At 39.4% G+C, this 13,436-nt stretch overlaps 1 protein-coding gene across 6 annotated transcripts in view; it reads right to left on the bottom strand.

Annotated features, from left to right (window-relative positions):
* Window positions 1-762: 762 nt before the first annotated feature.
* INO80 (INO80 complex ATPase subunit) overlaps window positions 763-13,436 on the bottom strand; it is a 64,920-nt gene continuing 52,246 nt past the window's right edge. For all 6 annotated transcript variants that reach the window (XM_085580273.1, XM_021533451.3, XM_077784158.2 and 3 more), the window contains 8 exons: window positions 12,252-12,324; window positions 10,685-10,843; window positions 9,317-9,419; window positions 8,681-8,769; window positions 7,737-7,892; window positions 6,507-6,666; window positions 5,633-5,842; window positions 763-5,031 (listed from right to left, as the gene is read on the bottom strand). In XM_085580273.1, the coding sequence (XP_085436399.1) occupies window positions 4,814-5,031; window positions 5,633-5,842; window positions 6,507-6,666; window positions 7,737-7,892; window positions 8,681-8,769; window positions 9,317-9,419; window positions 10,685-10,843; window positions 12,252-12,324 (1,168 nt within the window). In that variant the 3' untranslated portion in view covers window positions 763-4,813. The remainder of the gene's footprint in view (window positions 5,032-5,632; window positions 5,843-6,506; window positions 6,667-7,736; window positions 7,893-8,680; window positions 8,770-9,316; window positions 9,420-10,684; window positions 10,844-12,251; window positions 12,325-13,436) is intronic.

Below are 13,436 nucleotides of genomic sequence, written 5' to 3' on the forward strand. Positions count from 1 at the left end.
AACACTTTAGACAGAAGCATTTCCCCTCCCAAGCAAAAGCACTAAAGACAACACATGGGTCTTAAAAAGAGTTGAATAAGGTTGAGGACAGGGAGGAGAAAAACAACTACTTTCAAAAAAAGTCACAGAGATGACAAGGGATACTGTAGTGCTTGGATGTTTAGAAGCTCACATGGTTGCCTGTTAAGTACAGTAGACCTAACAGAACTGGCAGTCCACGGGAAACTTAAGAAGACACAAAAGTGGCGTTCCAATGTTTTCATCCCTCATTCTATCAGGGATGCTCATCAGCTGAGGAAGGAAGGAGTTACTGTTTCATACCTGAGTACTGAAACACTTCCTCATGCTTAGGATGCAAAGGAATTCCCTCATATGCCCCTAGAAGAGTATTCTATAAATAGAGTACAGTACAAAATGCCTGGAAGGCCCATTAGCTTTGGAGTAACTTCACTTTTCTGAAGGGGTAGGTAGGAGCAAAGAGGAGGCTGAAGCTGGAGGAAACCCAAGTCATCTTATCATGCATTCCTCCATTTCAAGAGGCATTTGTTGGATGCTTTTCAGAGGAGCACATGCTAATGTGAGTGCTACAAGAACAACTTGTTTACTCTACAGATATGCTGGTCGAATCTGAGAGCTGGGCCATCTGTATTGTCCTAACAGATGCTCCTGAGAGAAAGGCTGAATCATCCCTTTCCCTCTCATTCACTGCTATGCAAGTGGTGCAGGCTGCAAATAAAAAAAGAAATCCTTCACAAGTCTAAGGAGTGTAAGATATTATTACCTTTATTTTAGCATGTATGTCTCAGTTATACTTCACATGCAAGCAAACATCCCTTTGGGTAGTGAACTACAAATTGTTTTCCAGCCACTCTAACAGAAATTTCCACAAGACATGCCTGTGAGGCTCCCTGAGAATTATAATGTGTGTTTCAGACTGGAGAGTCAACAAAAAAAAGAAAGATGGAGGCAGAAGAAGTCTATCTGGGAGCAGAAGCAGGCCAGCTCACTGAGAAGATCAGGACAGACCATGCAGTGAAGTGGTCACAGGGCAGCACTTCCCAAATTACACTGATCCACATCCTGCCCCAGAGTGATTTTATCAACTGTGCTCTTCTTTCTCTCAGCTGCAACTTAGCTGTTCCTGAGCTATGATCAAAGTAGTGCAGATCCCTATTCCTGCTGCATGGAGCTTTTCCCACTGAGCTTTGCGTGCCTCCCCCACTGGGAAATGCTGCTGAAGGATGTACTTTGGGGATATGTAAATAAAGCAAGATAGGCATACAGGCAGCTTTCTACAAAGGGGACACAAGACAGCGAAGAGCAGGGACACTGTGGTGGAGAAAGCAGGCAACAGAGAGGGGAGAAGGCACAGAAATTCACCACATTTGGACAGTGCAGCAATAATACCCTAAAGTGAAGAATTAAAACATTTCCTGGTTCAAACCATCCTGCAGTAACATGTGCATCTCTTTGCAGAATAAGGAAAGGAATTTTAGTGGCTGGCTAAACGGAAGGGACAGCAGACTTGAGCCATAATAGAAAAGAGAAAATGCAGGATAGGGGGCAAAGGGTGTTCTAGGACCCTTCTGAACTAGACAACCCTTGTAGGGTAAACTAATAAAATATGTGAGGCTGAGACACTACATCACTTAAAAGTCCTAACTTCTCAGGATCTAAGAAAATTATCACCTTTAAATGTCTTCAACAGGAGCTGTGAACTGTATTTAACAGTTTTGTAGTAATCAGTGAGGAAAATGCTATCATCAACTTAGCATGATGAGTACACAGCACTCCCAGCATTCCCCAAACCATACTGACAGCTATTTCACCATTCCCAGCTCAATGAACAAACTCAGTTCATTCAATCACTGTGTCCACCTTTAGCAAATACCTTATCTCTTGGAGTAAAGTGAATTTCTCTGCCATTAATGCATATAAGTGCGTAAGACACAGAGTGAAAAGATGCTCAAATGAAATTATAAAGAACAAAGCTTCAGTGTGCACACCCATTTGCTCACTTCAACAGAAGCATTCCCCAGGTATTGATTACAAAACTATCTCCACCTTCTTAAAAAATTCCCAGTCTTTGTCTTTACAGTACTACTTCCTTCCCCAAACCAAGAAATTAGACTAGGACAGCCATCACATGATTTTTCCCAATTCCTTGATTACTATCACAGAATCTTTTCTCTTATCATGCATAATACCAAGAATGTTGAAATGTAATGTCTTATAGAAATTGAACTGAATATGATCTAGCAGTTCATTTATTTTACAACTATGTTAGATCTTATTGAACTTCTTGGACTGACACAAACTGTGCAAGCAGATGTGCTACCACTGCTTTGGCCATAACTTGTGATGTCATTTGATGTTTCTCTTGAAGATTAAATTATTCTAAATATTTTTATTTTTATTTATGTTATGTAAAATATATTTAATGATTAGTTTTAGAAACATGCACTAAATATATTTATACTCTTAAATAAATATTTTTATTTTAATATTTATCAGTGTTTTAAATATCAGTAATTTAATTTTCCAAAAGTATAGCATGTGACATACTACATTTTTGCAAGCTTTTAAAATTATAATTTTTTTTCCTCTCCACTTTGGATTATAATCTAATACAACTGTCTAGCAATTTGGAGATTGAGACTGTGCATAAAAAAGTTCTTTTAACTCCCACTGGAAAGAAAAAAATAAGAAAAAACAACTGTAAGAGAGTGATGTCTCAACAATCAACTGTATTGAATTCAACCACTGAAGTCGAGGTACTGTTTAATATTATAGTTGCTTCTGTTTTCTTGTGACCTGTTGCACACTTACTCCAAATAGATTAAGAGGTAATCAGTGAATACAAACATGGGATAAGGGTACAGTTGTAACTGAAGAAGGTTACAAACATGATACTTGCCAGAGCACAGACACTCCAGAAGTTTACATGGAGCAGCGTTTGTCTCCAGAAGCACTTCCAGATGCACACCCCTCCAATGCTCCCTTCCCTAATCCTCTCATTCATACAGCTACATGCACAAAAACCACAAAGACACTGATTTACATAAAATTATCTCACTCCATTTTATTTAAGATTTTCTCCTCCAGTTAGTAAAAGAAAGATGTGTCTCTCTTTATACATATGTACAAGTTCAGTTACAAAAATAGACAGCACATTCAAAGAGAAAAAAAGGCTTGGCATTTGTCTGATTCCCTCTAAATATCATATATACATGTGAATAGAAGGGGAAGGGGGAAGTCTTCATGAGTTAATTAAACATCACCTCCCCCTCAATTATGCCCTGCAAATCTGTTCAAAAATCAATCTAACTAAGCTCAGTTCTGCTATTTTCAGGTGTGCAAATTAGAGGCAGAACCAACAGGAAGCACTTGCTCTACACTGAAGGACGCCAGGCAAAGGATTTGGGGTCAGAAAAAAATTAAAATAATAAAAAAAGAAATCATCTTCTACTGTCACAGCCCAGACCTGCAACTCAACTTGCTTCTCTCAAGGGATGAAAGTGCCCCGGCAGAACAGCCTCTTAATTCAACGTGTGAGACAGAACAACTGTCCCACACCTAAATCTCAGTGCAATGCAGACAACGCTTACAGCAAAGCAAGGGGCTATGGGCAGGATTTGTGCATCAAGAATGGGGAAGGAACAACCAGGGAACAAGAACATGGATGGGTGCTGGCAGCACTGCCTTCTATCAGCCTCATGGGACACAGCTACTACCCACACTGCAGGGAGCTCAACCACTCCAGTATGTGTGATGACCACAAAGATGAAGGGAAAACACACTGCAGGAACAGTCAATGGGATGGCTGGGATATGAGACAATTTTTTTCCCAGGATTTGGCTGGAAGGGGGAATGGCACAGTTCTCTCCCTCTCCCTCTCTCAGGATTGTTTTACATTGCTCCTCTCACAGCACTGCAAGCTGAAGATCCATGCTCTGCTACGGCACGGTGAGAGGAGCAGCACAAACTCCTCCTCAACACTTCAGTTTTCCTCCTTCTCGAGATTTGTATAAATAGAGCATTATTTTGTTTCTAAGCTTTTAAGAGTTCTGTGCACCTTAAAAATGAGAGAAATAATTCTGAACATGGTGAGTGTTCGTGCTGATGAGAACTCTGAAATGCAAACCAATCACTGGCCTGCAGTTTCTCCCACTGTGTGAAGCAGAGGCTGTGCTGCTGCTCTCATGAGGCCTGACAGCGCTCCCTGTATTCTGCAGCGCTGAACATCTTCCTGACAAATGGTGCTGAAAAGAGTCTGCTCCCTGGAAACAACCTGAGACACATTCCTTTGAATTTCAAGTCTTTAAAAAACTCAGAGATCCACACCAGAAGAATTTTTTTGATCACACATCTTCAGCACAGCCCCAAATTACTCCTGCATGTTCACTGACCAGCTGCCAGGACAGAAATGTCATGTGATTCTACAGGATTCTCCTGGGGTTCAGATACTGATTTCATAGGACAAAATTAATGCTGGGCTCCACCTCAGGCTACAAGACAGGAAGTATACTGGTGTGATTTCAAGCACACACAGCTGCAGGATACTGCATGGAGTAGTTGGATCTTTCTTACCCCAGACTCCCTTCCCTCCTTCTTGCAGTGTCTGCAAAGATAGTTTTTTGGAATACACATAATCAAAGTGCTCACATCAACCACCCACTCCCATTGTGCTTTGATTTTCTTTCCACAAATGTGCTGGACAGCAACAAGGCATTTGTTAGCGTGCCTTCGACTGGCAGGGTGGTCTACTCTGAAAGCCAACACAGTTCAGACAAGCTTTGGGGGTTCAAAATTACTACCGACCACCTGAGGTGTGGGCACCTTTGCTTTGCTTCCGAATTGAAGTTTCTGTTATGAGACTGCTGGTCAGGTTTAAGCTTTTGGGGGTCCCACAAATACTGTTTCCTTTGCTCAAAGGGGAGCTCAAGGGAGAAGAGGCGTTTGAAGGTCCAAAATCTGCAAGTCCGGAAGGCCGAATGATTGCTGTTTGTAGAGGGCTACTTGCAGACATGCCTAGCAATGGAAAAGAGAATCAAATTCTACATGAGCATATTATTCCACTTGTGGTTCTTCAACAGCAGACAACAGGTTAACAATCAGTCCTAAGACCATTCTGTATTCATGACTTACAACAGTTTAATGAAGGAGGCTCTCCTTAAGATACAAAACATCTCACAGTTATACCCTGGGCTATCTTCAGCTGGTGTAAAGCTGCAGCTCAATTACCATCAGTTTAGCAAGTTTTGGAATGCGATACTGTAACTTACATGATGCAATGCAGGAAAACCACAGCCATAGCCCAAGCATAAACAACATTATCTGATCTGTCTTAATACCACATAAAAAAACCCCCAAAACCAACAAAAAAAAAAGCAACGGGAAAAATATTTGGTGTGAGATAATTCAAAGGGCAGATGAAACTCAAGGTCATCTGAGGTAAAACTAGCTATCCTCTCACACCCTTACTATGTCACACTTTGTATTGCCTGGATCTCAGAATACAATGGACAAGCCATACCAACGACACAACATTTAACCTATCTCCTGACAGGCTGTAAGCAGCCATCAGGCCAGCTCACGTGGCTGTGCTCTGGTGCCTGCCCTACCCACGTACCTTTGGAGACGTTGTACCCGTAGGCTGCGTACGCCGCCGCAGAGGCCGCCGCCGCCCCTGCCTTGGCCCCTGCCATCGCTGCTGCGCTCCCCGCTATCGACTTCCGGCTCCTGCCTTTCCCAGTGCCACCTTTGGAGCCACCTTTGGGACGACCCCGGTTTCGACTTGACTGGCCTCTCACAGCCAGAGATGAATCTTGCATTGAAACGCCTGAACAAGGAAAGAAAAACCAGTGACTCCTGCAGTGTTTCACACGCCTCACAAGTGAGCCCGGCATCAAAGCTGCCTAGCAGCTACATGAATACCGTTCCTGTGTGGCATTGATAGTAACAGGGACACTGCTAGCAAGCAGTGGTCTCATGAAAGAGATGATGCATCTCAGGATGATGCATTTTCTCATTTGGAGATGGAGATGCAGTTATCTTCCATCTGCTATCTCTAAAGAAACTCGTCAAGAACTATGATTCTATTTATTTCACTGTGAAAAACTACAGTAATTAAAAGCACTTGACATTATTTAAAATTACATTACACTTCAAACAAATTGTTCCAACCACCCCCTGGAGATAAAGAACTAATTATTAACCCAATAGCAAATTCAAGGAAAGGCTTAGAGATTAATAGTTCAGTAGTCGTCTGTCATTTGGTAAGAAACTTAAGGGAAGGAGAGCCCTCAATAACACAGGAACAAAGGATACAACATTTTGAAGTAACTAACACAGAGAAGAGGTAAGTGTGGCAAATGACAGACTATAAACAGATTTCCTATCAAATCACAAGTAACTTTGCAGAATGCAGAAAAACTATCAATTATCTATGAAAAGTTAAGGTTTAATAAATGTTAGTAATAAATCAAGACAAGAAGAGTACTGACCATTCACGGTGTCTGAAACTGAGCCAGTAATGGAAGCAGGAGAGTTTGTTGCCCTTGACTGAGGTGCTGAAGAAGCTGGATCATCCACAATCACAAGCATATCATTACTGCTCTCATCAGGAGGGATAGAGCCCATATGTAATTCACTGCTGATGGATATCTAAATGTGACAGAGAACAAAGCCATTAGCTCCTCAGGTTAGGAAAGGGTACAAAAATAGTAAGATTTCCAAAACCTGTACAATCACAAATAGTTGGTACTTGCTCTTTCCCATTTTCTCTACAACAGCAGCATGAGCATGATACATTATCTGCCTGATTGCACCACACTTTATTTACACACTGAGCAGCACTAAAGACCTCCACCCACTATTTAATTTCAATTCATGAAAATACATGTCAAGTTATGAAGCAAAAGACTAATGGGCTCAGCAGAGATTTAAGTAAACTGCTGTTCAACTGTGCATTTTCAACTGCAAAAGAGAAAACAGGATTCTTAAGCCACTACTACTGCTAATAAAAATCTTGATCAATAAACGAACAGTACAATACAGAAATCTTAATTGACATGGCACAGAACAAAGTACATTTGCTGCAATTCTTTACACACTGATGAAGGAAAATAAGATTATGACACTGAGAATTTTTAATTTAAATTCCAGAGGAGAAAAACCACAATAATTCAGAATGATGCAAGTGAGGAAGCAGAGACAGAGACACAGATGAGACTAATGAGGGGTACTTACAAAGACACTGAATGTCAAGGAGCTATTTGAGGGATACTGTTTGGCTCAGGAGCAGAGTGTTCTTGCTATGGAAGATATTGGTATGGGAGAGGGCACACAGGTTATAAATGTGAGCTTGAGAAAGGCAGGAAAAAGGGACAAGAAAGCAGGAAGAAAGTTAAGTGGGACTCTAGATAAGAGTGGAAAAATTTCACGGACTGGAAGGGAGGAAAGTCAGGGGATAAATTCAGTGTAAGAAAAGGAAGGCAGATGGTGAAGGAAGAGAGGAATAATGGCATGTCAACATGAGGAGCTGTAAGGCAGTCTATTAGCAGCTAATGCATTTTCAATAAACTATTTTAATTTGCATGGTTCACCTTTAAGACATGTCACTTCCCCACACACTCAAAGCTCTGCAAGAGCTAAAGTACCAGACAGCAAGAATCCCACAAGATGTAGGGCCACAACTGAAACAGTATATGGGTTAAAGCATTGGTGAGTCTTACCTCACTGAAAGGACTGGGCATGGCAGAGTCTACACTAATGAAAGAGTCATCCCCATCAGCAGACAGGTTGGAGTTATCAGCTGAGGGAACAAATGGGATCACAAGGTTCATGTTCTCTTTCTTTCTCTTCCCATCCAATTCATCTTCCTTCTTCTTCTGAAATAAATGAAGTAATCCAGGAATGAAAAGGCAATAAAACAGAAGAATGGGAACAAGCAACCCAAAAACTCAAAATCTAATGCAGTATTTTAACTCAGGAGTGCCATAGGACGAACTTCCCAAAACAAGTTTCTGAATGTTGTGGTAACAGATCCCTTAAATGTTCCTTCTTTTGTTTTCAGAAGGGTTGTATTTGTTTTTCTTCATAAAATAGCTGGGATGATGGAGTTTTACTCTTAAAAAATTACTTTGATTTCTAGTACCTTTTGGAGTGAGCTTGAAATTCTTTACCATTACACAAAATTCCAATTAATTAATGCAAAGCCTCCCTGTCTTTTTAATTAAAAACTCAGAATTTTCAAAAACTGGTTTTAGTGATGTTTTTTAAACAAACTAATCTTCCCTAGTTCCCTGGAAGTTTTATAGCTGTATGGGATTTACCTGTGTTTGGTGCTTCCTTTACATTCCCCTTTTGTCCTTGGAGAACGATAGAGTCATCAATTTAATGATCAGTTGATTGTCAGATTTGTTTGGATAGGCAGTACTTCCCTATTTTTGAAGTTGCTAATGGCTAAACTACAGGTAACTATGCATTACTTATTTTGTACTATCCCTCTTCTGTGTAAGGAACTGCCACAGACTGACTTTCAACAGCAAAGGCAAGAAGGTTCACCCATTAAGACTGCCTTGGCATAAAATGTTTCCACATTCCCTAACAGTGATCCTGAAGCTCTTCTGGCTCTATCACTGACACAGGCACAGGTAACCTCTCTGTATCAAAGTACCTTCTCAGCATATTTTTCCCTTTTACGTTTACGTTCCTTCACACGATTTGTTTCTTCTTGCTGTCGCTTCTCTTCTTGACGCTGACGCACTGTTGGAAAAGAAATACAAAGCTGTCACCAGTGCAAAGATATTTCCTATCCTTTTATGAATCTTACAAGAAGTTCTTATTCTAACAGCACTGGGAAGAAAAGTCAGTTGTATTGAAACTAAAACACACTGAAAGAATTACTCTATTAAAACCATTTGTTTCCAAGTCACTAAAAAGTCTTACAAGGAAATTCTTTCAAGCAACACGAAAGAATATGCCTCTAACTTCAAAAATATGACAAAATACAGCACTTTTACTAATACTTTTCTTGTCGTGACCCACATAGTTCTTGTCAAAGCTCTGTCATTCAGGAACAATGTAATGATCCTGAATGAGTGCCAATAAAAACTTAATCACATCATCATGTCTCATTTTGCACAACTTCATTCAGCTCAGCTCTTGTACTAACAAGAGTTGGCAATACAAAAAGAGACAGGAAACAGAAGTTGTTATCAGCAATACATGTGTTTGTAGAGATAAAAACACAGATTTCATAAGGTAATGAAGTGGATAATGGGGGAATTGCTGAAACACTAATTCCACATACATTTCTTTTCTAGCTCCTCGTCATCCAGCAGAAGACTAACCACCTCTTTTGGCTTCAAGGTGTCAGGTTTGAAATTGCCACCTGAAATTACCATTCGTTGAATCTAGAAGGAAAAAAACAAGAGAAGAAGAGGAAAGATTAATCAAAGCCACCATGAAACATTTCTCATAACCCATCACTAAAAGCCAGTTGCAAAAATCATGCAAGTACATCTCTCTAATTCAGACTTGATCTAATTTCTCTATCATAGCAAATTTAGCAGCAAAATTTCAGGGTATAAAATATGATAAGCCCCTGAGAAAATTACCATCCCTTATGGAAGGTTACATTTTTTCTGAAGCAGTATGTAATAAACTACAAATTAGAATAGTATTAATTCATATACAGCTGAACAAAACAAAACAAAAATACAGCAACAGCCCTGTCAAGTATTATTTACCCATTCAAATTTTCAAGTAATTGCACAGAGGATCATGAGGATCACATTATTAAAGGGTGCAACATTTTTAGTCTCCTTGACTGAAAATTGTATCTCCATCCCGAACTGGTGTTGCAGTTTAAGCAATTCAGTCAGCCTCTGTTACTAAACTATATTAACAAAAAAACCCAACAACTAAGAAGAACAGAAGAGAACAAGCTTTAACCTAAGGCAATTTCAATTATTTGGATCACCAGCAGACTACACCTGATTTTCAGGCTGATTTCAGGTAACTCTAGTGCAGTATCTCAGAAAAAAATGGTTTCAACAAGGGAAATATGTATGCATTCAGTTGCTGCAACATCATGAGCAGCATCCAAGTAAGACAACAGCTAGAAGAAACTCCAAGTACACAAAACATCTGAATATTGTATATAGTGTACCTACTGCTACCAAAAAGCATGAATCTCCTTAGTTATTTTCTTGCCAATAAAGTATCATGAGGTTTAAAATTCCCAGTACGCTTACTGCTTGATGCTTCAGGACACTGAGCTTTTCTGGCAACCCTAACACCTCAAATAATTTCCTCTTGATTACCTTCCAAATGTCTTTTAAAAAAATATCAGCTGTTGTGTAATGTGACAGGCATCAGTAACTCTGACACAGCAAAGACAGAAGCCTTAGTCTCCAAGAAGCCTGTGTAGTTTTACAGCAACATAAAGAATAGTTTTCATGAAGTCATACTGTAAATAATTAACTTCTTTCCAGTTCTATCAATATGTCACTGGACTGCTGCTGTGTTAGAGACACATGTTTGAACAAAGACACTTCCTTTTGCCTTCTCTTCTGTCTCCCTGCAGGCACTTTTTCTGTCTCTTTACTCATGTCAATATGTGCTTTATGATACCATTCCTGTAACTTCTCTTTGCAGGGGAGTTCCTTATTCCTACCTCACTCTTTTCTTTTGCCCGCTGTAGGATGCGCTCCTCAATGGTGCCTTTACAAATCAAGCGGTACACGGTGACTTGTTTGGTCTGACCCAGCCTGTGGGCCCGGTCCATGGCTTGCTGGTCTACTGTTGGGTTCCAATCACTGTCATAGAAAATTACCTGCAAGGCAACACCAGAAAGTATTAAATAAAAACATACTTTTAGAGCAGCTGATGACTAAACAAACAGAAATCTAATATACTGACAACAATAGAAGTTCAATCATGTTTCACAGAATTACAGCCCCACTGTAGGCTGTGTTAAACTAGCCTTTCCCAGTCCTGTGAAGTCTCTTCCATTGCATTTCAGGTGAATTCAAACTAACTGACACTATAAATGTTTCAACTTCCAAAGAACATCTTTAATATCTTCTTAAACAGACCTGATAGGGAGGCACAAAATTCCTAAGTTTGTTATCACATTAAATCACTGTCATACAATTAATTAAGACTGCAGTCCACATCATGGATGCATTTTAGTGTTACTTAGCATCATATTAGAATTTCATGAAGAACACAATACTCCAATTTTCATTCAAAACCTAGATAAAATCTAATGTTTCTAGTACTTTGACTATAAAAAACTGAAATACCACATTAAATTAATATTGCACTATCACTCTAATAGTACTTTATGCACAAAGAGCATCAAAACCAAAGGCATTTTAAAAATTTTAGACAGCAAAGTATTAAGAAAGTTACACAGAAAACCACTAAAAGTGCCCATGCAAGGAACCTGCCTGAGCTTCTATCTATTTCTTCTTTTAAACCCTGAAAATCCTACAATACTTGTTTTCTTCTGCTTTCTTGTGACTGACAGCAAGATAGGGTAGGATTTTTTTGATTTAGAGATCTTTGGGTTTGTGTGGCTACAGACTTGAGGTCAAATCTGCAAGCATGCCAGGTGCAGGTCAGAAGCACAAGAATAGCTGTTAATGAAAAGATGAATGGTTCATCAGTATTCCTTCCCTAGTGATTAGTGGCAGCTGCTCCAGAGTGCAAATCCTTGCAATTCACCTAAATCAGTTTATCTTTACACCTCAAGGGAAGAAATTTATCCTTTCTGAGTAGCTGATCCTCAACTACAAATTGTTTTATACTTTTATAGGCATTGTTTATTCTTCTGGGTACAGAAAAAAGGGTAAGTGATAACTATTCCACTGGTTCCTTTGTAACTGAACCTTAGGAGTAAAGGGTCATTCATACAGTGCATGCTGTTCATCTAAGTGTCATTTGCACTTGTAAATCCCTTCAGTAATTCAACTCCTTTCTGGACCCTAGTACTGAAGTATGTGTGGAGTGGGAAGAAGTCTCCAACTGTAACCAAAAACTGTGTACCAAAATGTCCAATATTTTACAACTTTATCATCCAGATATTATTACATTGCTAATAACAAAGTAAACAGGATATGCAATTTCACAATGTGAATGGCAGTACTAAAAACATTGATCAGTATGGGCAAAAGAGTGCCAACTTTCACACAGAATGACTGATTTTTCCACATAAATTGTTACCAAATTTCACCTACCGTATCTGCAGCTGTAAGGTTAATGCCCAAACCCCCAGCTCTTGTACTTAACAGGAACACGAAAATATCATTCCTGTAGAGGAAAGAGATTAAACCCCCTTATTTTGTGCATGAACAAGGAAAAACCACAGAAGCAATTTTTGACCCATATGAAGCAATCTTGGCTATTTCTATTACTTGAACAGTTCAGAACGCTTTGTGCTGTTCATTCATGGTCAAGGAAAAGAAACATATGAAAGAGTGAAAGAAGGTAATCTACAAAAGATGACTGTCTGAACATGTAAACATTCAATTTGCAATAGCAGTTTATTTATCTGCATCAAAACAAACCAAGGCTTGTTTATCTTGCCCACACTGGAAATTAAGATTTCCTACACACAAAGAACAACCTATTGTTTCACAGAACTAAGCCCTATGTTAAAGGAAACTTGCCTTAATGATGCTCAAGTGATAAAAAAAAAAAGAAAAAGAAAAGTCAAAACTGTGCAGATGCAAGTTTTGTTCTAAATTTGGTGCTTTGAACAGAATAAACAAGGAGACAAGCCTATATGTTGCATGACTAAGTACTCATGAAAACTCAAGTAGTAACAGCAAAATCAAAGTTTCTGCTGAGGTTGTGAACTGCACTAATGTCTCTGCAGAGTCAACAGTATTTAGAACTGTTCCACACCTTATAGATCTTTGAACAGGCTGACATAAACAAAGCAGACAGTACACTAGTAGGGAGTCCAAAGACATTGACACATTGTCCTTCTCTGCTTAAGAGAAGACAGTCTGGAATGCCACATCCTTTTGGTACTACACTGTCTGAACAACTTGGCAAATGTAAAATCAGTGAAGTACCAGAAACTCTTGCAGAATGAATGGGAAGGAACTAAAACTAAGTTGTCAATCTTCAGACTTTAACTTGTAGGTAACAAAGCCAAAGGAGTCAACAGGTGCCTGTTTGCACTGAAGGTAATCTTTGGCCTGGTAATCTGTTCTCTTGTAATACTGGGATGTGTGTACAGTCACCTGAACACGCAGCTGTGATATGCTTCTGGATATGCCATCTGAGAAGCAAAGTGGACAGAGACACAGACTATGTGAACAAATTACATGCCATAGCTATGTATTTTCAGCACCTTGCAAGGATATCCTGCAGAATAGTTTAGTCTCAGTCATACTTTTTTCCTGGAAATATTT

This window comes from Lonchura striata, chromosome 5 (genome assembly GCF_050655825.1).
Source record: "Lonchura striata isolate lonStrDom1 chromosome 5, ASM5065582v1, whole genome shotgun sequence".
NCBI classification, from domain to species: domain Eukaryota; kingdom Metazoa; phylum Chordata; class Aves; order Passeriformes; family Estrildidae; genus Lonchura; species Lonchura striata.